This window comes from Puma concolor, chromosome A1 (genome assembly GCF_028749965.1).
Source record: "Puma concolor isolate L17-30 chromosome A1, mPumCon1.1.hap2, whole genome shotgun sequence".
NCBI lineage: Eukaryota > Metazoa > Chordata > Mammalia > Carnivora > Felidae > Puma > Puma concolor.
This window is the reverse complement of record NC_141667.1, coordinates 108209282-108230691: the sequence shown is the minus strand read 5'-3', so window position 1 is coordinate 108230691 and position 21410 is coordinate 108209282. Positions and strand designations below refer to the sequence as shown.

General features: G+C 33.7%; 1 protein-coding gene across 6 annotated transcripts in view; it reads right to left on the bottom strand.

The window, feature by feature from the left end:
- Positions 1–21410, bottom strand: part of ADAMTS6 (ADAM metallopeptidase with thrombospondin type 1 motif 6) — a 299671-nt gene that overhangs the window by 112004 nt on the left and 166257 nt on the right. For 5 of the 6 annotated variants that reach the window (XR_015248856.1, XM_086699957.1, XM_025924199.2 and 2 more), the window contains one exon: positions 17763–17904. The exons of the other annotated variant lie outside the window; for it this stretch is intronic. Coding sequence is in view for 4 of the 5 variants with exons in the window: in XM_086699957.1 (XP_086556083.1) it covers positions 17763–17904 (142 nt within the window). In the remaining variant the exon portion in view is untranslated. The remainder of the gene's footprint in view (positions 1–17762; positions 17905–21410) is intronic. 6 annotated transcript variants of the gene reach the window in all.

The window sequence follows — 21410 nt, the reverse complement described above, 5'->3', positions numbered from 1 at the left end:
AACAAAAACAAAAACCCTACTTTGAAGAAAGTGTTCATAATTTTCAGTTTCTTTTTATGTATCATTAAAGCTAGCACCATTACTGATATTACAAGTGTTTAGGGACACCTGGGTGGCTCAGTTGGTTAAGCACCTGACTCTTGATTTCGGCTCAGTTATAATCTCAAGATTCATGAGATTGAGCCCCGCCTTGGGCTCTGTGATGACAGCTCGGAGCCTGCTTGGGGGTTCTCTCTCATCTGCCCCTCCCCTGCTCACATTCATGCTCTCTCTCCACAAAAGAAATAAATACACATTTAAAATAAAATGTGATTGAGTTAAACTAGGACTATTTAGGATAATATATATATGTAATAAAAATATATTAATCTGGAGTGCAAAGATAAATTTATGTATAACATTCCCTTTAATGCTATTACTCCCCAACTGCTCTTTTAACTCTCAAACATAAAACTTATGTCACATAAACACAATTCAGAAATAAAGCAGTAACATATTTAATTCGCTGGTTCACCATTCCTACAAGGAGAAATGCCCCAGAGCATATAGCATATTGAAGGGACCTCTTTGGGCTCCTTTTTGCAGTGCTCCTTCCCACCAGGCACAAAAGGAGACATACAATTTCTATTAGACTTTTAAAATGCTTTTGAATAAATCTAATCTATACCTACTTTACTGACTTTATTCATCTACTCCAATGTCTACTTTATTTATCTACTTAAATTTTACTTTATTTATCTACTTTAAACTCTATTTGGAGAACTACTGAACTAGAAGAGAGTTGAAACATTAAAAAAAGAAAAACAGCAGGTACTGTGGATCATTATATAAAGATAATTTTCCTGTTCTTACAATTCAATGTATTACAAATTCTACTTTCTTTCAAACCTTCAGTTCCTATTTAATGAGAAGGTCATTTATACTATTTTGGTATTCCTTTTCTATACAAGACAGTTTCCTAATATATGTTCTTAATTATATTATTTTAGTTTAATATTAGAAAAGCAGTAGAACTAACATTTTAGGGTTTTAAAATACTGTCCTATGCATCAAAAATAACCATATTCAAAGAAAAATGCGTTCACAAAAACAGAGAAGCATTGCTAGAAAAATGTATTAAGATTACAAAAAGGGACACCTGGGTGGCTCAGTCAGTGAAGTATCTGACTTCAGCTCAGGTCATGATCTCATAGTGAGTTCAAGCCACTGCTGTCAGCACAGAGCCCGTTTCAGATGCTCCATCCTCCTTCTCTCTGCCCCTACGCTGCTCGCACACACTCTCTCTCAAAATAAATAAAAACATTAAAAAAAAAAGATTACAAAAAATTATCCATAATCCTGGACTATACATACTTCTGAACCTTTATGATTTTTATTATGTCTAAATCTTACTTAAGACAAAGTAAAAGAAGCCTAAGTTTAGATAGAACTGTGAAATGAAAAACCTGTCATTGAAAAGGACAATGTTCATAGCATCTATTAGGAAAACATACTATGCAGTCAACTTACAGAAACTCTATTTTCCAAAAGTGCCTTGAAAATCTCTACCTAAAATGGCAAGTGCTCAAGATACTATTTCCAAAACTTTAATCTCAAGGATTCACAGTACAGCCCTTTGACAGAGCCTTATTCTATAGAGAACGACACGTTTTGAAAGGTAGATTCCCACTGCTAACAGGATTATATTACCTAGTGGGCTCATGGGGATTCAAATTTTGCTAGGGCATTAACTTCTCACAAATTACTGTTTAAAGTATGCATCTGTAAATCTATGCATAGGAAATACTTACAAGATGTTAAATTACTCTCAGAAAAGGCTCTGAAGAGTTTTCAGACAAATCTCTTATCCAGAATGTCAACTTGGGTAATAAAGATTGTGGTATCTCCATTAAGACTTCCCAAGATAAAAAAAATACTCACTCGAAAGACAAAAACTAAGAAAATTTTATTTCATACCAAGATAGCAAGAGGCACACCTCATGAAAGAATATAGGAACACATTTGTATGTTCAGAAATACCCTTCTTTAAACTGCTGGATCCTAGAACATGAATGCATATATTTATTGCATAGGTATATGCATATGTATATCAGTTGCCATGTAAGTACCCCAAAGTAGGTCCCAAGCTTGTTCACTAATAAGTTAAATGTATTCTGAAATTTTTTGGCTCTTGGGGAATTTATACAGCAGCCATCATAGTAGGGGTTGCCCAGCTGGCTCAGTCAATGGATCATGTGACTCTTGATCTCAGGGTCAGGAGTTCAAGCCCCACATTGGGTGTAGAGACTGCTTAAATAAATTAAAAAAAAAAACCACAAAAAACCATCATAGTAGATGGATTAATATCCCTAAATAAAATATATTAGATAGAGTACAGTTTTGAGAGAGATTGATGATTTTTTTGACTACCCACCAGCTTAGCTCTAGAAGAACATAGTTCTCTTTCACATCCTCATAATCCTTTATAGGAGAAGATAAGATTTATTAAGATTACTCTCATGATTTCTATGAACTAATAAGCTATTTCCTGTGTGTTATGATGGTTCCCTTCTCTAACCCTAAAATTTATTTTGGGAGACTCTCTAGGAAAAATGTGGGTTTTGTGCTTGCCCTTGAGTTCATGGAAAGTGAGAGAAGTTATCAACAGTGTTCATTAAGGGAATCTCTGTTACATAACACTGAAAATTGGAAATGGACTCTCTAATTTCATGGACTCAACTTGTAACCAATGAGGAGGTTTGCCTAGTAAGACAAAATGACATTATTTCCCATTCATTCAAGAATATTATTAGAACATCTACCAGGCATTCACCTGGCATTCACCAGGCATTATGTTAGTGTTATGAAAAAATAACACTATCACAGAATTTACAGGAACCAGAGAGAAGGTAGGGTATAATCAGACAGTAGCTCAAATGTTATAGACTGGTACTGCTCTTTAGAGTTTTTGATATTCTGTGACGAAATTAGAAGAATGACGTCAATGTGGTAAGATTTTTCATGAAACTAATTTTTTTATTTTAATGGCCTCTTCTAATTTATTAGTTTTATTCCTTTTACTTTTTATGTGCTACAATACACTGTAAGGTTCCTGAAGCAGGGTGTGGGTGCTAATGTCAGTCTTTGCAAACTGTTGGCAAAATTAAAAATTGGCATCCCTGTGTTGATTTGCTAATTTTCAGGGAGAAATTTTCTTTGCCTACAAAAACCTAAAAGCTTGTGAACCACTCATTGCCCAAAACTTGATAATCAATATTTTTTTCAACATATCAATGTATTTATTAATCGGTTGTCTCTTATGTCTTACCACTATCTTCTGAATTCAATTTCTTTCCTCTTGACATGCATCCTGTAAGAGTTAATTTAGCAAGGAACACTTGTTCCTAATGGTCTCAAAATAATTTATTTAGCCTTCAATTTTAAAATGATATTTTAATTGTATATAGAATTTTAGGCTAACATTTATTTTATCTCAGCATTTGAAGGTGTTAAGTTCATTGTCACCTGTACACTATGGAGGCTGATGAAAATCATTTCTCGGTCTTAATCACTGTTTCTTTGTGATGAACTCTAGTTGCTTTCGAGAGTTTGTCTTTGCTGTAGTGCAGTTTCACCACCGTTATCTAGGTGTTCTTTTATTTATCTACTTGGGGTTCATGCTTTAAATTCATATGTTTCTTTAATTCTGAAAAATTACTAGTTATTATCTTTTTTAATATACACTTCACCATTCCTTCTTCTGGAACTTCTATTCAACTTACATTGGATATTGTCATTCTAACTGCCATGTCTCTTAAATTCTTTTCATATTTACCATATATTTTTCTATTGGGGTGTTAATCTTTCACTTCATGGTGGATTGTTTCCTCATGCTGTTTGCTATTTTCTATTCAAGCTTATCTTCAGGGAATATTGTTTTTTCTTGGAACATCCTGGGCTTCCTGAGTTGTAGAAGTGTAGCTTTGCACATTTGTTTCTATTATACACTCCCAAGTTTCAGTTGTTTTTTGTTTCACCACTTTTCACGTTGATCTATTTGGTCAATACTACACAGGTAGACTGTACAAAGTCATACTCTGTTCTTTTGTGAGTCACAAGCCTAGGAGCTTCAATTTCTCATGTGAGCTGTTTTTCCCCATCCAAAGCAAAGGGCAGACAAGCTTACTCGTCATTTCCATTTACCTATTTCTTCACAGTATAAATGACCCTTCAGTCATGCCCAAGACGTCTCCTATCCTAACATAGAAAACATCAGCTCACCAGCTTGGCACTTGAACTAAAACTCCTCTTCATTTCTGGCACACCCTTACCTTCCTCTCTTGGTTCTGATATATACAAGCTTTCTGCTGAAATGTAATAAATGCATTCTGTGAAAACCCTTGCATTATACAAAATTACTCATGAAGAAAACAGGGTTTATGGGAAAAATATAGTTGGAGCAGACCACTGAAAATCTAGGTAATTTTGTAGCCAGAAAACAAACAAAAACATCAAGAGTTCTAATGAAAAACTGTGCATTCTTAAATCTCTGCTGCCATTTGATCCCAGCAGCCCAATCAATTGATCCTTTGTAGCCTTAAACCTTGTGACTTGTGATACTTTCTCCTTCGAGATGTAGGTCTTTGAGGGTATCTGCCTTCAACAGAAACCATTTTCATAAAAATTGTTTTTATGAATAGGTTTCAAGTTATAGCTTCTTTATCAGTCATTAAAAAAATAACACAAAGGGATATATATTTACAGGGTCTTCATCTGGCCTCATGATTTTAATAGATTTGTTTAAATACAGTTTTGGGAATGAAGCCATTAAGTTATCTACTATGGACAATAAAGACCCTTCTTTGGAGTTGGGTGTTTTTCTATGACACTATATATAATATACTACAAATTGTCTCTTTGTGAGAAAGCTTACCTGAGCATCACATCATTAACGCACTAGGAAATAATCATATATGAACAAACAAGACTTATACATTAGACTGGCATCATTCCACAGTCTGTCAATTTTCCTATGTGTCTTCTCATCACAGAAACACATGTTGTAGCTAAATAAATTATATTTAATTATGCTTCGTTCATTTTATTTCTCTGGCATTTTCTGCTTTATATCTGGAGAAGTGATTGTATTTACTGTTTGTCATGTTTTTGAAACTCAAACTCTTTTCCTAGACATTAAAAAGCTAATTATATAAAGAATCGGAGACAAAATATGCATGCCAGGGCACCTAGGTAGCTCAGCCAGTTAAGCATCTGACTTCGGCTTTGTGAGTTCAAGCCCCTCATCAGGCTCTCTGCTGTCAGTACAGAGACCACTTCCAATTCTCTGTTCTCCTCTCTCTCTGCCCCTCCCTTGCTGGTTCTCTCTCTCTCCCTCTTTCTCTCTCTCTCTCAAAATAAACAAACAAAAAAATACACATGCTAGCTTAGAAGAGAAGTCAGTTGAATAAATGGATAAAAGCCAAAGGGAGAGATTTGAGTTCAGTGTATGGCAAATTCTTGCAAAAGTCAGAATGATGAAATAAAACTGAATCTGTCATTACTGAAGATCCTAAGCTTACACTTTACAACTTCTAAGTAGCAATACTGTAGGCAGGAAAAAAAAAAAAAAGAACTAACACTAACACTTTTTCAGGGTATAGGTCTATACCTATACCCAGGCTAGGTCTATTCATATTTGTATCTATAAAATCATCACTACAATCTTCTCAGAAAGTGTAAGAAAATTTAGGTTCAGAAAGATTTAGCAATTTGCTTCAATCCAAATTAAATCAGGTTTGAATCAGGTGTCTAATATTAATGCCTAAAATATCTCCACACAACTAAACTACTTTCCCATTTCTCTTAAATGTACCACAGTTGAATAAAGTCACTAGCCAATTAGAAAATGTTTACTTGTAATCTAATGTAATATAAAATATCACTCAATGTTCATAATACCCTCTTATCCTTTGCCTGTATTTTAAAGGAAGCTATCTCCAAATTAAGACTATTATTTACCAATTCATAACATAAACATTCATTATACGAGTTTAGCCATCAACTTATATGTTGTTCTTATTATTGAAACTTCTGAATATAATAACACCTTGTATTTGGATTTTTAAAAGATACTGTTACCATACTCTTCAAAAGTATTCCATGATCTTCCATGAGACAAGACATTTAAAATATTTTTACTTACTTAAAATTTTAATATCAATTCCTAGACTTCTAGTCTATTTGATTTTTCAAATGAATGATACTTTTTTCAACCATTAACAATAATAAAAAAATAGCAAACATAAATCATAATAAAAATACATACAAAGGTTAGAATTTTAAAGTAATTATCTAATGTAAAATAATATATTTGATATTCAGAAAACAACTTTGTAAAAAACTTAACTAGATCTCTGCTGATCAGAGCAGAATAATTGATTATTTTATAGCCAAAAACCCTTTCAATACAACAATACAACTGGATGTTTTCATAATTCTAGCTGTTAAATGATACTTAAAAATGGGAAGAGGAGCCCTATGATTTACCTGGGAAAATTTAAATTATCAGTTTACATAGAGAAAAAGAGATACCATAAAATTATCAGACCATTTTATAATTACTACATCATTAAGGAAGTAAAACAGTAAACAAAGAGAAAATGGCCTCTTTATTGCTAGCTGGTTTTGTTTTTAAATTTTTGTAAACAATTGTAAAGATCATAGAAGAAAGATATACACATTTTCTGCCCTTGGGAAACCCTAAACCCTATGCCATCTTGGGTCTTTGGTTCTGAATATGAAACAATTTCTTTGTCCTCATTACCCTATCAGTAACATCTCTCAACAGCTGTTTGCAATAAAGGATCCTGACGGCCAAGGGGAAGACCAGAGCCTGAAGAGGTCAGAAAGGAGCACCAATAATTAGAAAGGTTACTTATCATGATATCACACAAAGGAAAATTGAAAACCAACATATGGTGACCCCGTGGCCTGGCTCCAGGTGTTTAGTAGCTATCTGAAGAAAGAGAATAATGTACCCTTATTTCATCTTTAAATAGGTTAATCCTGTTGTGTGGGTAATTTAAAAACAAGAGATCCTAGAAAGACATAAGTTTTTGTTGTATTTATGCATACAAATATATATGCATACATTTATATATATCTATGTGTGTGTATGTATACACACACACACACACACACACACATATATGTGTGTGTGTATATATATATATATATATATATATATATATATATATATATCAAAGAACTAATCTAGAAATGCAAGTGAAATAATTATTAATATGAAGAGGCTAAAAGAAAATGATTAAATAGTTTAAAAAACTACCTCTCAGAAGCAAACACAAAGTGGATTGCCCGGGTGGCTCAGTTGGTTGAGCATCCAACTCTTGATTTCGGCTCAGGTCATGATCTCATGGTTCAAGATCAAGCTCTATGCTGACAGCGAGGAGACTGCTTGGGATTCTCTGCCCCCCTCTTTCTCTGCCCCTATGCCACCCTTCTCTCAAAATAAAATAAATGTGTTTTGTTTTTTGTCTTTTATTTTTTTAATAAGAAGCAAACACAAAGTAAAAATACCTGATCTTTAAGATTACCAGGGACTAGAGACCTAAAATTTGGGATTGACTTTTAAGGAAAAATAAAAATAAAATCAACTTTTTGTTAAGTATATAAGTTTGGACTCCAAAAGAATATTGAGGTGCTAAAATAATTCCATGAATTTTATTTCCATATCAAACCACACTGTAGAATATTTATACCACCTTAAAATCTTCAAGGAAAGTGGTTCTACAATCTCCCTCAGTGCAACATTCCAATATTTAATAACTTGAAATTCTTCCTACTACCAAATCTACAACCTTCCAGCTGTAAAAATGAAGATGACTGTGTTTTTTTATGCTCTTGGTAGGGAAGGAGAACAATTTGTTACCAACAATCAAACTATAATAAATGTTCCAAAGCCTGAAGACAGTTTTAAGACCAACATTTAACTTCCTTTTTTATAGGCTACTCAAACTCCATTTCTTTAAACTTCCCTTATATGTACTTCTAAGTATTTCACTATCATCCTTTCCCAAGTTATCTGCATCTCTTAAAAAAGAATTTGGTAGGTAGCCAACAATTCCTTAAAAAGACTAATAAAGTCTTTTTATTAGAATGATTCTCAAGTAGAAAGAAATAATGACTTGAATCTTAGCTAATTGGTAGTGATAAAATAATAAACAAAAGGTAGTAAGCATTAAAACATTAAAAACTTGAGTCTGAGAGACAAAACACGTCAGGCTTTATTAAGTACCCTCCAGGGGGAGGATACCCTGATTAGACAACTCAACTATCTTATATTTAGCAGGCCACCCTGTCTGCAAATAGCTATACTTCAGGCAGATATAGCTTGATGGTATTCTTATGGTTCTTAATTAACATGTTAATAAAAATAATTTAGGAGTATCTCGGTGGCTCAGTCAGTTGAGTGTCAGACTTTAGCTCTGTTCATGATCTCACAGTTTGTGAGCCTGAATCATGATCACTGCTGTCAGTGCAGAGCCTGCTTTGGATCCTCTGTCCCCCTCTTGCTCCCCTGCTCGCACTCTCACTCTCTCAAAAATAAATACAACATTAAAAAAGTTTTTTAATATAAATACTTTATACCATCCTCTATTTTAATTCTATGCTTGCCAAACAACTTTTAAAAAATATTTTATTTTTATTCAAGTTTATTTATTTATTTTGAGAGAGACAGAAAGCATGAGCAGGGAGGGGCAGACAAAGAGGGAGAGAGAGAGAAAGCCAAGCAGGCTCCACAATGTCAGCGCAGTGCCTGATGCAGGGCCCCAAACCAAGAACAATGAGATCATGACCCCAGGGGAAACCAAGTCGGATGCTTAACCAGCTGAGCCACCCAGGCACCCTGCCAAATAGCTTTTGATAACAAACTGGCCTACTAGTTAGATTTCCTTAGGTGTGAAAATGTGCACAATTCACTGGGGTTGACTGAATATCAACCGTACTTTCTTCTTACAAATCAATAACTTCAATTTTATATATAACCATATATATTCCTTGTGACCTTCCATTTCTAATATTAGATACTAAAAATCTGTCATCGCTGAACGGGTGGAACAAATATGGTGTATTTAACCATTTATAGATTATTTTATCATTAATCACTTAATTGATGACCTGTAAGTAAAATACAGAGTGTGACACAAACACATTTTCCCTGGAAAGATTCAAAATCAATGAGAAGGCTTAAAATTTCCAAAGTTACATCATAATTTCTATTTGTATGTTCTGTTTCCATCATGAGACTCAAAATTCTTCAATCTTTAAGCCAAAATTATGGAATTTCTATATGTAAACATTTTCACTCATTTCATCTGAGTTATAGTGCAGTACCCTACAGTATAAAAAGAATAAATTTACATTTACCTACAAAAGCAAGGGTATTGCTACAGGGAGTAACAACAGTGACAGAGAGGCTTTAGTATTCTGTGTAGAATGTGCTTTGGAGGGAAGAGAAAAGGGGAGGGAGGAGCATATGGACCACTTTGTAAAAGTCTTCCATTTTCCAACATGGTTTCCCCAGATTACGGAATTACATTTGTTTCCTAAAACACAATATGTCTTAGAAATTCTGTGATTTTCTGCACATTGATATCCTTCTTGGTCTCATTCATTAAAACACCTTCAACAGTTACCCAGCGCTCTTAAGGTAAAAACCTAGAATTCTTAACACAGCCTATAAGGTGCAAACAGATTTGGCTCCTATTTTCTTTGCCTATCTCATTTATGAGGGCTTGCTTTGAGAGCTTCAGCAACACTAGTCTTCTGTCAGCTCTTCAAATACACAAAGTAGTCACAAAGTTCCTCTCCCCACTAACTCTTCAGCAGATAATTCTTAATTCTTCTCATTCATTTATCCAACAAATATTTTTTGAGTTCCTATTATAAAGCAGGCATTGCTCCACTCACTATATAAACAGCCATGAACAAGGTAGGTGGAATTCTTACTCTTGTGGAACTTAATGTTCTATTATAATTATCAACTCATTCTTCCAACAAATATTTGTTGAGCACCTACCATGTGTCAGGCTCTGTTCTAAGTGCTGGTTAAAGAACAGGGAATGAAATAGATTAAAATCCCTATCTCCAGGTAAAATCTATTCTAGGGGTTAAAGCAGGCAATAAAGATGAATTAGCAAAAGTAATAAATCTTGAGGAAAATAGAGGAAAATGACAGGGAGTGTGTGTGTGTGTGTGTGCGCACACATGCACATGTGTATGTGATATGCATATGTGCACCTGCAGTATTAGAGGAAGTAGTTAGGGAAAGCCTTACCTAGAAGATCACAATTAAATAGTTAATGAGTAATCAAATAAGCAGGATGATTATGGCTTGAAATAAATGCTATGAAGGAAATAAAAAGTATAATGTGAAAGAGAAAAACTGGGAGAAGACTTTTTCTATAGGTAGACTGGACAGAAGGCCTGTCTGGAGAGAAAATGTATTTGAGCTGAGACTGAGGGATGTTAATGTGTCAAAATGTGACCCTTGGAATATCTTCATATGCTCCCCAAATACAGATGGCTTAGATTCTCCTACAGCACTTTGACCAGCATATCAACTGTACAGGAATGATATCATGGATGACATAGATATTCATAGAAGAAAGGGAAATGTTTATTGAATGTCTGCCATGTGCCAGATAAATAAAAAAAAAAAAAACACTTTGCATGCTTGTCATACATTTTGCCATCTGAAGTTTACAAGAACAAATTGGCTGCTGGTCACTGGAAACAGTATCTGAGTAAAATCTAACAATAATCAATTTGAGGTCATAGGTAATAGTGAATGGTGAGAAGAATTTTATTTAAAATATTCTGTTGCATTGTGAAACCATGTATTAGATCATGTGTTTCCATTTTATGGTTCAGAATACACGGTCCATTGATAAAAACATTGTTCAGTTCTACACCAATGTAAGTAATAATGTACAACACATTATTACGCATTTATGTGCTAAATTGTAAGTCTATATGTACAGTGACAAACTTCATAGATAATAAAAAAAATTCCATAAATTAAACAAAGCTATGGTATCTATAAAATTTATCTGGTGTTGGGGCACTGGGTGGTTCACTCAGTTAAGCATCCGACTCTTGGTTTCGGCTCAGGTCGTGGGTTGGAGCCCCATGTTGGGGTTGGTGCTGGCAGCGTGAATCCTGTTTGGAATTTTCTGTCTCCTTCCCTCTCTCTGTCACTCCCTCTCCATCTCTCAAAAAAAAAAAAAAAAAAAAAAAACTAAAGAAAAAGAAAAAACAATTCTCTGGTATTATCCTGGTCCTTAAATCTACCTGTTCATGAGCAATTACTCCTCTCTCTCTCTCTCTCTCTCTCTCTCTTTCTAAAACCACTTTATTAATGTATGACTGACACACAAAGAAGCTCTACACAGTTAATGTATACAATTTGATGAATATGGAGATAAGTATACATCCATGAAACCATCACCACAAACTATGCTCTAAATATACCCATCACCTCCAAAAGCTTCCTCATTTTGTGTGTGCCCTAAGAACATAAGTTCTTTTTTTTTAATTTTTATTTAAAAAAAAATTTCTTTTAACATTTATTTATTTTTGAGACAGAGAGAGACAGAGCGTGAACGGGGGAGGGGCAGAGAGAGGGAGACACAGAATCTGAAACAGGCTTCAGGCTCTGAGCTGTCAGCACAGAGCCCGAAGCAGGGCTTGAACTCACGGACCGTTAGATCATGACCTGAGCCGAAGTCGGCCGCTTAACCGGCTGAGCCACCCAGGGGCCCCCATAAGTTCTTTTTAAAAATTTTTTTTTTTAACATTTATTCATTTTTGAGAGTCAGAGACAGAGACAGAGACTGAACAGGGGAGGGGCAGAGAGAGAGGCAGACAAAGAATCTGAAGCAAGCTCCAGGCTCCAAGCTGTCAGCAAAGAGCCCGATGCAGGGCTCAAACCCATGAACCGTGAGATCGTGACCTGAGCTGAAATCTAGTTAGATGCTTACCCAACTGGCCACCCAGGCGCCCCAGAACTTAAGTTCTTAACATAAGTTCTACCCTCTTAGCAAATTTTAAGTACGCGATTCAGTATTGTTTACTATAGGTACTATGCAGTACAGTAGACCTGTAGGACTTATTCATTTTACATAACTGAACTTTGTATCCTTCCACAAGTACCTACTCATTTTCAATTTTCCCTAGTCTCTTGGCCACCACCATTCTACTCTGTTTCTATAAGTTTGACTATTTCAGATTCTGCACATAAGTGGTATCATATAGTATTTGTACTTCCTTGTCTACCTTACTTCACTTAGCATGTCCTCCAGGTTCATCCACATTGTCACAAATGTTGGGATTTCCATCTCTGCAGGCCCAGATAATATTCCATTGTATGTACATACCAGATATTCTTTACCCATTTCTTTGTCAGTAGACATTTAGGTTGCTTCCCTGTCTCAGCTACTGTGAATAATGTTGCAATGAATATGAGCGTACACATATTTCTTCGAGATGCTGCTTTTAATTCTTTTGGATATACACTCAGAAGTGGGACCGCTGGATCATATAGTAATTCTATTTTCTATCTTTTGAGAAACTTCCACACTATTTTCCATAGTGGCTGTACCAGTTTACATTCCCACCACAAGTGCACAAGGGATCTCTTTTCTTCATATTCTTGTCAACACTTATTTTATTATGTATTTGCTTTTATTTACTTATTTTTATTATAACCATCTTTACAGGTGTAAAGTAATACCTCATCATGGTTATGATTTGCATTTCCCTGATGATTAGTGATGATCAGCACCTTTTAACATACCTACAGGTCATTTGTACGTTTTCTTTTAAGAAATGTCTATTCAGTTCTTCAACCATTTTTTAATTGGGTTACTGGTTTTTGTTCTCTTTTTTTGTTTTTTGTTTTTTTTTCTTTTGGTATTGCTATTATAAATTTTGGACATTAATCATTTATCAGATATATGATTTGCAAATATCTTCTTCCTTTCCATAAGCTGTATTTGCATTTTGTTGACTGTCTTCTTTGCTGTGTAGAAGCTTTTTGGTTTGATGTAGCCCCAATTGTCTATTTTTGCTTTTGTTGCCTATGCTTTTGGTGTCACATCTCAGAAACCATTGCCAAAATCAAGAAGTTTTTCCCTTATGTTTGTTTTCAGGAGCTGTATAGTTTTGGGTCTCTTATTTAAGTCTCTAATCAATTTTGAGTTAATTTTTGTGTATGGTATAAGGATCAGATTCATTCTTCTACCTGTGGCTGTCCAATTTTCCAATACCGTTTACAGAAGAGACTATAACCATTGTGTACTGTTGGCACCCTAGTCAAAGAGTCATTGATCATATAGGCTGTACATGGCTTTATTTCTGGTCTCTCTTCTCTTCCATTGGTCTGTTTGTATTTACACTAGTACCATACTACTTTGATTACTGTAGCTGTGTAATATATTTTGAAGTCAGGAAGTATAATGCCACCAGCTTTGGTCTTCTTGTTCAAATTTACTTTGGCCGCTCAGGGTCTTTTAATGGTTCCCTGTGAATTTTAGGGTTGTTTTTCTATTTCTGTTAAAAAGTGTCATGTGATTACTGCAATCACCAACTGATAGTTACCACTAAATTATGTAGTGGATATTGTTGAACTACACAGAACCATTAAGTATATATGCAAAAAATATTTAGGATATGATTTGTAGTAACAAAATAAAGAAATGCAGAGTTATGTCTGAGACTAAGTCTTGAATTAATCTGTGCTTTTTAGAAAGCAGTCAAAAGATCACCTACATCCTCTACAATACATAGGCGCATTAGTGAGTTCCTTCCAAAGTTTAAACTTGTTATTATTAATGTAAAATGTTTTTGTTAATCTACTTTTAATAATTCTTTTCTACTAGGAAAAAAGGAGACAAATGGAAAGTGGAAGACGAATGAGACAATAGATTCTACAGAGCTTTACAGGCAGCAATTTTCCTCCAAACAGGCAAAAAAAGAAAAAAACACATTTTTTGGACACACTGATACTGTTTTATTTGTGATGAATTTTCATCCAGAACACAACACAGTCACCCTCAGAAACTTACTAATACAGCTAGCAGATTTTTTTTAGGTGTTCTAGTAGCATCTTGTTTTATATGCTGCTCATCTGTACTTGTCTCTTGCCTTGAAGAGGTCCTAACTTTTTACATAAAGTAAAAGAAAATAAAACTCATATCCATACCTACAGTTTCAAATACCTGAGAATTTATAAACCCGAAAATATGTTTAGGGGCAGATTTCCAGATCACCCCTCTCCCGAAAAAGACTGGGATAAAATGGAGAGTTTTGTTTTGTCTTGTTTTGTTTTGTTTTAAGAAGATATTTAGAAAGAGACACCATTTGATGAAAACTGATAAACAGTGTCTCCTGAAATAAAATATATTTGCTATCTTTATTAACATATTTACTACATCTAACAGAAAATGGAACTTTCTTTTTCTTTCTTGCTTTTTCTCTTTCTCTTTCTTTCCTTTTCTTTCCTTCTTTCTTTTCCTTCCTCCCTCCCTCCCTTTCTTCTGTCCTTCCTTCCTTCCTTCCTTCCTTCCTTCCTTCCTTCCTTCCTTCCTTTATTTCTTTCAAGAGCATGCACCTGAGCGAGGAAGGGCAGAGAGAGAGGGAGAGACAGATTCTCAAGCAGGCTTTGCCCTGTCAGCATGGGGCTGGATGCTGGGACTAAACACGAATTGTGAAATCATGACCTGAGCTGAAATCAAGAGTTGGATGCTTAACTGACTGAGGCACCCAGGCACCCCTAGATCTTTTAAAATTTTTGTTTTAGCCTTAGGGTAGGTAAATCAAATTCTGTATTTTAGTTTCACCATCTACAAAATATTAATAAACAATTACAATTTTTATCAAAGTAGTCTGAAGTATCCCAGAAAAAGACAGTATGTAAAACCACAAACCACATAACATTTATAAATTACTACATTATACAACTATTTTACTCTGTATACACTATACTGTTTTGTTCTTTGTATTTATAGCCATTACAATCTCCTCACTACTTCTACTGGAAGTGATAAATACCTAGAAAACATAAACAGATGATCTACAAGGGTAATGGTACAAGATGCTGTCCTGAAGTAGAATAAAAAATAAAAATTTTCATGTAAACTCTCAATTATAACATGTATATTAATGAACCTGCTCACAATGAATTTCAGTAACATTTTTTGTAATTGCAGATATAATCACAAGTATCCCTTGCAATGGTCACATAATAACCGAAGCAGAAGTGATGGAAAGCTGATCACTGCTGCAGTCATGTGTTACTCTGTAGTTGCTTACAATCTTCCCTGGCATCATTAGAGACCTGCTAGTTGAAAGAGGGATCATTTCCTGATGTCCAACACCAAGGTATCCCCTCACTAAAAGTCTGTAGTAGTATTCTTCTAAGCCCCCAGTACTTTGTCTAGTGTTCATCTCAGGATGCTATAACCCCCTGACAGCTAAATCAGGGCTGGTTTGTTTTCCCTTCAGCTACCATCTGAAGTATGTCTTGTTTACCTGACTGGACTCCTACTTTCAAAGCCGCTACTGTTTTCTAAAAAAGTATTTAGAATCATTTAAAACCTTAGGAATTCACCAGATAAAACACAATGTGTGTTTGGGTGCTACCAATGGTGTGAACCCAATTTTTCGGGCACAAGCTTAAGAAGTGAGAATGATTGTACAGAATCTATTATGACTCAAGAAACTTTCTTGGCAATATATAGCACATTATAAAAAGGTAGCATAAGCATTTTCATATAGTACATGAGTCTAAGAAAACCATTTTGCTGCAAATCAAAGTGAAAAGATTAATGACAAAATATGTGAAATTGTATAGGATTGTAAGATGCTAATGTCTTTCCCCAAGTTTTCCTAATGTTATTTTATATCTATTACAAAAGCTTTTAGGGGCACCTGGTTGGCTCAGTCAGTTAAGAGTCTGACTCTTAATTTCAGCTCAAGTCATGATCTCACATTTCATGGAGTTGAGTCCCGCATTGAGCTCTGCACCGACAGAGCGCAGCCAGCTTGGGATTCTCTCTCTGTCTCTGCCCCTCCCCTGTTTGTGGGCTCTCTCTCTCTCTCAAAATAAATATTTGAAAAACGCTTTTATAAACATAACACATAAATAGAATCTAAAGCTAAATATGGGGAACATAAACTTAAAACATACAATTTTACAATTACTATTTATCTCACTTCAAATCAACTAGTCTGAGATATTTGTAATAGAGAGATAGGATAATCAGATGAAAATTTTAATTAATTATTAAAGAAAGAAAAGATGCATCCATAGATTCTGCAAAACTGATAATATAAATTATCTAATATGAAAATACATAGGTGCAGTTAAAGCCCAATTTCCAATAAAAAATTAAAATGTAGATTAACTATTTCACTTGCTAATAAAGATATGAGATACCAAAGATAAGAACAGAAAATCTGTAACCTCATTAAACCATGAATTTCAACCTACTACTACAAGTAAATAAGAAGTCAGTGACTGAAATTTGACCAACTTTTTCTATATGAAAAAGCAACCCAAGAAAAAAAAGGAGCTAAAATCATACAGAAACAATAAAAGAAGACTCTTTACAGAAAGACAAGAAAGACCAAAGTTTCATTCAAGGCTTTAGATATTTAGATAGTTGCACAAAATCTTCAAATCTAGTGCATAAAATGTGCTGCCAAAGCCTACCGTGAATAATATGTTTGTCACCCAAGGGATATTTTGAAAATTACTTTCCTTTGTACTGTACCCAAGAGGATTAATTGGCACAGTACAATGTGTATATTGTTTAGTCTTTACTACCTTAAAACTTAATTCGTTTTCGGTTATTATTTTTTTAAGTGATTTTAAACACTATTTACATAAAAACAGAAACCAACCCTTTAAACTTATGTTTTAAGCTTGAATTCTTCTTATAAACAACTTGTCATTTAAAAACCTTATTTTTTCATTCAGTATGTTTACACTGGTACGTATATGAACATGTCTCTATACTAGTCACTGATCTCCTCTATAAAATTGTTTTATTGTTTACATATATAATATTATTTATTTGATTTTAACTTATACTTTCTAACACTGAGTCATTTCAAGTTGCTTCATCCACTGCCCAGATTTTTAGGCAGACATGAAGAGTCAGTTATGAAACCTGCATTTTTTTCCACAGTAATTTTCCTTGTTTTTCTATTTGGGTTAATGTCATCTTGTCCCCACTCAGTTGTTGTGTTAGAATGTGGGCAGTGAATGAAGCAACTTGAAATGACTCAGTACTAAAAAGTATAAATTAAAATAAAGGCTCTTAGCCAATATGAAAATTCCCTTAAACACAATTATTAGAGTACCAGAAAAGGCCGGGAGGGAGAAATTTTCGAAACCATAACATTTCAAAAGACAAACTAAAGTTGGCATTATAAACTCAGGACTTTAAAAGAAATACATTAGAAATTATTAAAATTCTACCTGCATCCCTCACAAGACATCTGAAACTTATTTAAGATTACTCATTTAGAAATAGATATTAGATCAATGATATCAGAAAAAAAGCAGTGAGTCAAAGGCCATATTTGCATTAAAGATGTTACCAAATGTATACTACACTCAATAAAATTCCAACTTAATATTTGTGTCATGAAAGAACACATATAAGTGACTAAACATAAGGATTAAGACTTCTTACCCCATATTTACATTGGCGTGATGTTGCTCCATATTGGAAACGGCATTGCTCATCAGCATCATACACCTGACCTGGGGCCACAGCTGGATAAAGAAAGTCACGCTTGGGAGGCTCATTATCAAGGCAAGTACCACGGCCTGAACTGTTCAACATAAAGGATCAAAGGAAATTAGGTACACTATGGACTATTTCCATCACAATTATGAAACCATGTGTTGAACTCTTTGCTTTAATAACTTGATGCGTGAAAAGCAATACATTCTACCAATAAATAGTCACATGGCAAAATAGAATACATTTACTGAAATGTGAATAAGAGTTCCAATAGTTTTTTCCAGCACCAAGACACAATAAAAGCATCTCAGACAACAATCTGAAAATGTCATGTTGGCCTTCAAACACTGATTTAAACTAATTTCTAAAGGAATCAAAACAGAATTTCATATTGCTCTAAGCTTCTTGTTTGTTTTCCATGAAAATGTAACCACATCTGGTAGTAGAATTAAAAACATAAAATGTGGAAAATTAAAAAACAAAACAAAACAAAACCATGGTTGTAATTCTTAAAGACCTAATCTATATACTCCTAACTTGGGCACAACAATAGATACTGTAGTAAGACATGTCCAAAGGTTCTTGAAATATTTCAATAATAAATGGGCAGAATGACAGAGGAGGCCAAAATCCAAAGTTCTCTCAAGTATATTAGAAGTGTTTAGTCTCTCAAAAATTTCATATTTCATCTAGGGTCATCAGAGTTGGAAAGGAGAATGTTCTCCTCTCTCTGCAATTTCTGCTTTTCAAAGTATGCTTGCACTCAAACATAATATTTTAATTCAGTGGAACAAATAATATAAAGATCGCCAAAAACCAGACAGAATACCTTAGTTTAAAGAGCTTTATACTTTGCTAAATATAATTGTTCATTTTTTTAAGTCAGTGTGCATAAAATAGGACAGATGCTTTTTTACTTTCATTTCACATGTGAGTAACTTAGAATTTTTAAAGAATTCCTATGCCAACATTTAAAAATTTTTTCCAACATTCCTGTCAATTGTGCCAGCACTTGTGTTTTTTTTTCCAAATCTTTTCCATCCACTTTGCCAAAGGAAAATAATTTCACAAGTAGAAGTTCCTCAACTATTATTTAGGACAGTACAAATTTTCATTTATAGATAAGTAACAAAGAGCCATGCATAATAATGAGCTTCATATTCACTTACTATTTTGTCATATTTCTTAAAATGTAAAGGTTAATTTGCTATATAAAAAATGTGTATTTGTGCAGCAGGAAATTAATACCTTTTAAAAGCTGAACCATGTTATTCATTAGTGATAGATTCAAAAACCCAAGGGGCAGAACACTGTCCTCTTTATACCCTTTCCTTTCACTTATGCCCCACTTGGTTAATTTTTAATGAAGAAAAATATTTAGATGGAATATTAAACGTGGTACTAATACAGATGGGTTTTATTATTGGCTATTATAATCAGTTCACTTGTCACTGTTCAAGGTACTTAATAGAAAACTTTTTTTCACCTGCTTATCCAGTTTTCATGACAGAATGCTTTTTACTTCCTGTTTATTTTACTTTTGGAAATTGACATGCAGATCATTAAGGAAAACTATTTCTAGATGAATTTTTAAAATAGCAAGCTTTTTAATTTTGTTATGCAAAATATCTTTAATCTACATAGATATGCAAATTTTAGACAAATGCAATTCTATCAGTAAATTCAAAATTTTATGTGAAGATTAATGATAAAAGAGGTCAAATGTAAAAACTCTACTGAATGAAGATGGACTATTTTGATAAAATATAATATTCATGAAATAAAGAATTAGTACTTTAATTCCGTAATATTTCTTCTAAAATATCAGTTTCATCTCCATCTACAACAAAGTTACAAGTCTTTATGAAAAGATTGAAATATGTAAAAAAAAAATCAAGTGCTACTATAAATCAATGGGAAAATTTTAAGTACTGAAGTACTTAAGTACAGAGTCCCATAGGTAAAAATATTTGCTGATAGCATAACAAAGAAAGTATAAGATATATTCACCTAAGTAGCATTAACTCAAAAGTCTATTAAAAATTGTTATACATAATTACTTGTATGTATGGAAAATTAACCTAAAAACCTAGAGGAAGTAGGACCTCCTAGGAGGTTACAAATAGGAGTACTTCCTATTTGTAGTACTTCCTATTTCTAGTACTTCCTAGAGGAAGTATGGACCTCCCCAAAAGAGTTTAAGAATAGATATCCTGGGAAAAAAATTATTTTCTGAAAGTCAACAGAAATTTGGCTTAACCTAGAAGGAAGCAAAAATTCTTTCATTTAAAGTTCTTGTTCCCAGGTATTAATGGTCTTCTAATCATGGTTCATGTTGTTCAAAAAATACCAAATCACACAATCAATGGAAAGGCCCCCAGACAATACAGAAGGCATGCATTGTGGTGACCTGTGGACAAAGTCTTCTACTCAAAAGTGGATTTTTATTTCCATTCTTTAGAAGTATGTATAGCTTTGTATTAATATGGTCTAATTAAATGTATAGACAAATCTTATTCTTTGCAGAAAAATAAAATACCATATGAAATAAAATATTAAAAAATCATATAGATCTTTTTGAAGTGGACATGTATTTAAGAATACAGCAGCAACAAAGTCCTTTTGAAATGGGTTTGTCTATAGAACTGTAAAAGTCACTAAGATCTTACCTATTATTGGCTCTGGGAAAGCAAGGGTAGGAGTATCTCCAAGATTGATCTAAATTTTTTCTATGTTTTGGGTAGAAAATGTACTACTTATTTTCCTACTAACCATATCTGATATATACAGTAAAACCTGGATTAAAGTATTTGGGGGGGGGATAGTTTTCATATTTTAATTCTTAACTGGGCATGAAGTGATAAAAATATTTTTTGCATAATGTTACTAAAATGTGTCTGCTACTTTCCTGCTACTTTCAAGTAAGTTAAGATCACAATTATTTTAATTAACCCTTAGAAAATAATAATTCTGGATATTTCCATGCATCTGAGTCATCAATTCCCATTATGAAATATCACGGATGTAAGTATAACAGGTAGAGGATATGGGTCTGAGAGATGTATATTTAACCCTAGAAGTGTCACCCCTCTTAGGAAATTCCCAAACACTTAACCCTAAACACATCCCTCGTATTCTCCACAAAAAGTAACTAATATTCTGACTTTTAAAATCATTATTTCCATGCTTGTCTTAGTAATTATACATCTCCCAATTATTAATCTGCCTATTTTTGGACTATATAAAAGGAGTCATACTATAGGTTTTCTTTTGTGACTATTCTTTTGTTCAACATTATGAATGTGAAATATACCCATGTTGATGTGTATACCTGTAGCTTGTTCATTAATACTGTTCTTTAATATTCCACTTAAGATTATGTAACAATTATCCATTCTTCTATTAACAAACATTTGCATTATTCCTAATTTCTGAAAATTGCAAATTCTGCTGATAAAGAACATCTTTGTACAGTTCTCCTGGTACAAATGTTTTTCCTTTCTCAAAAATATTAGATGAGTTATCTTCTTATATTTTGTAATTATCTCCATTTAATAAAATGGAAATTATGAATATTGTATTAAATCTAGGGTT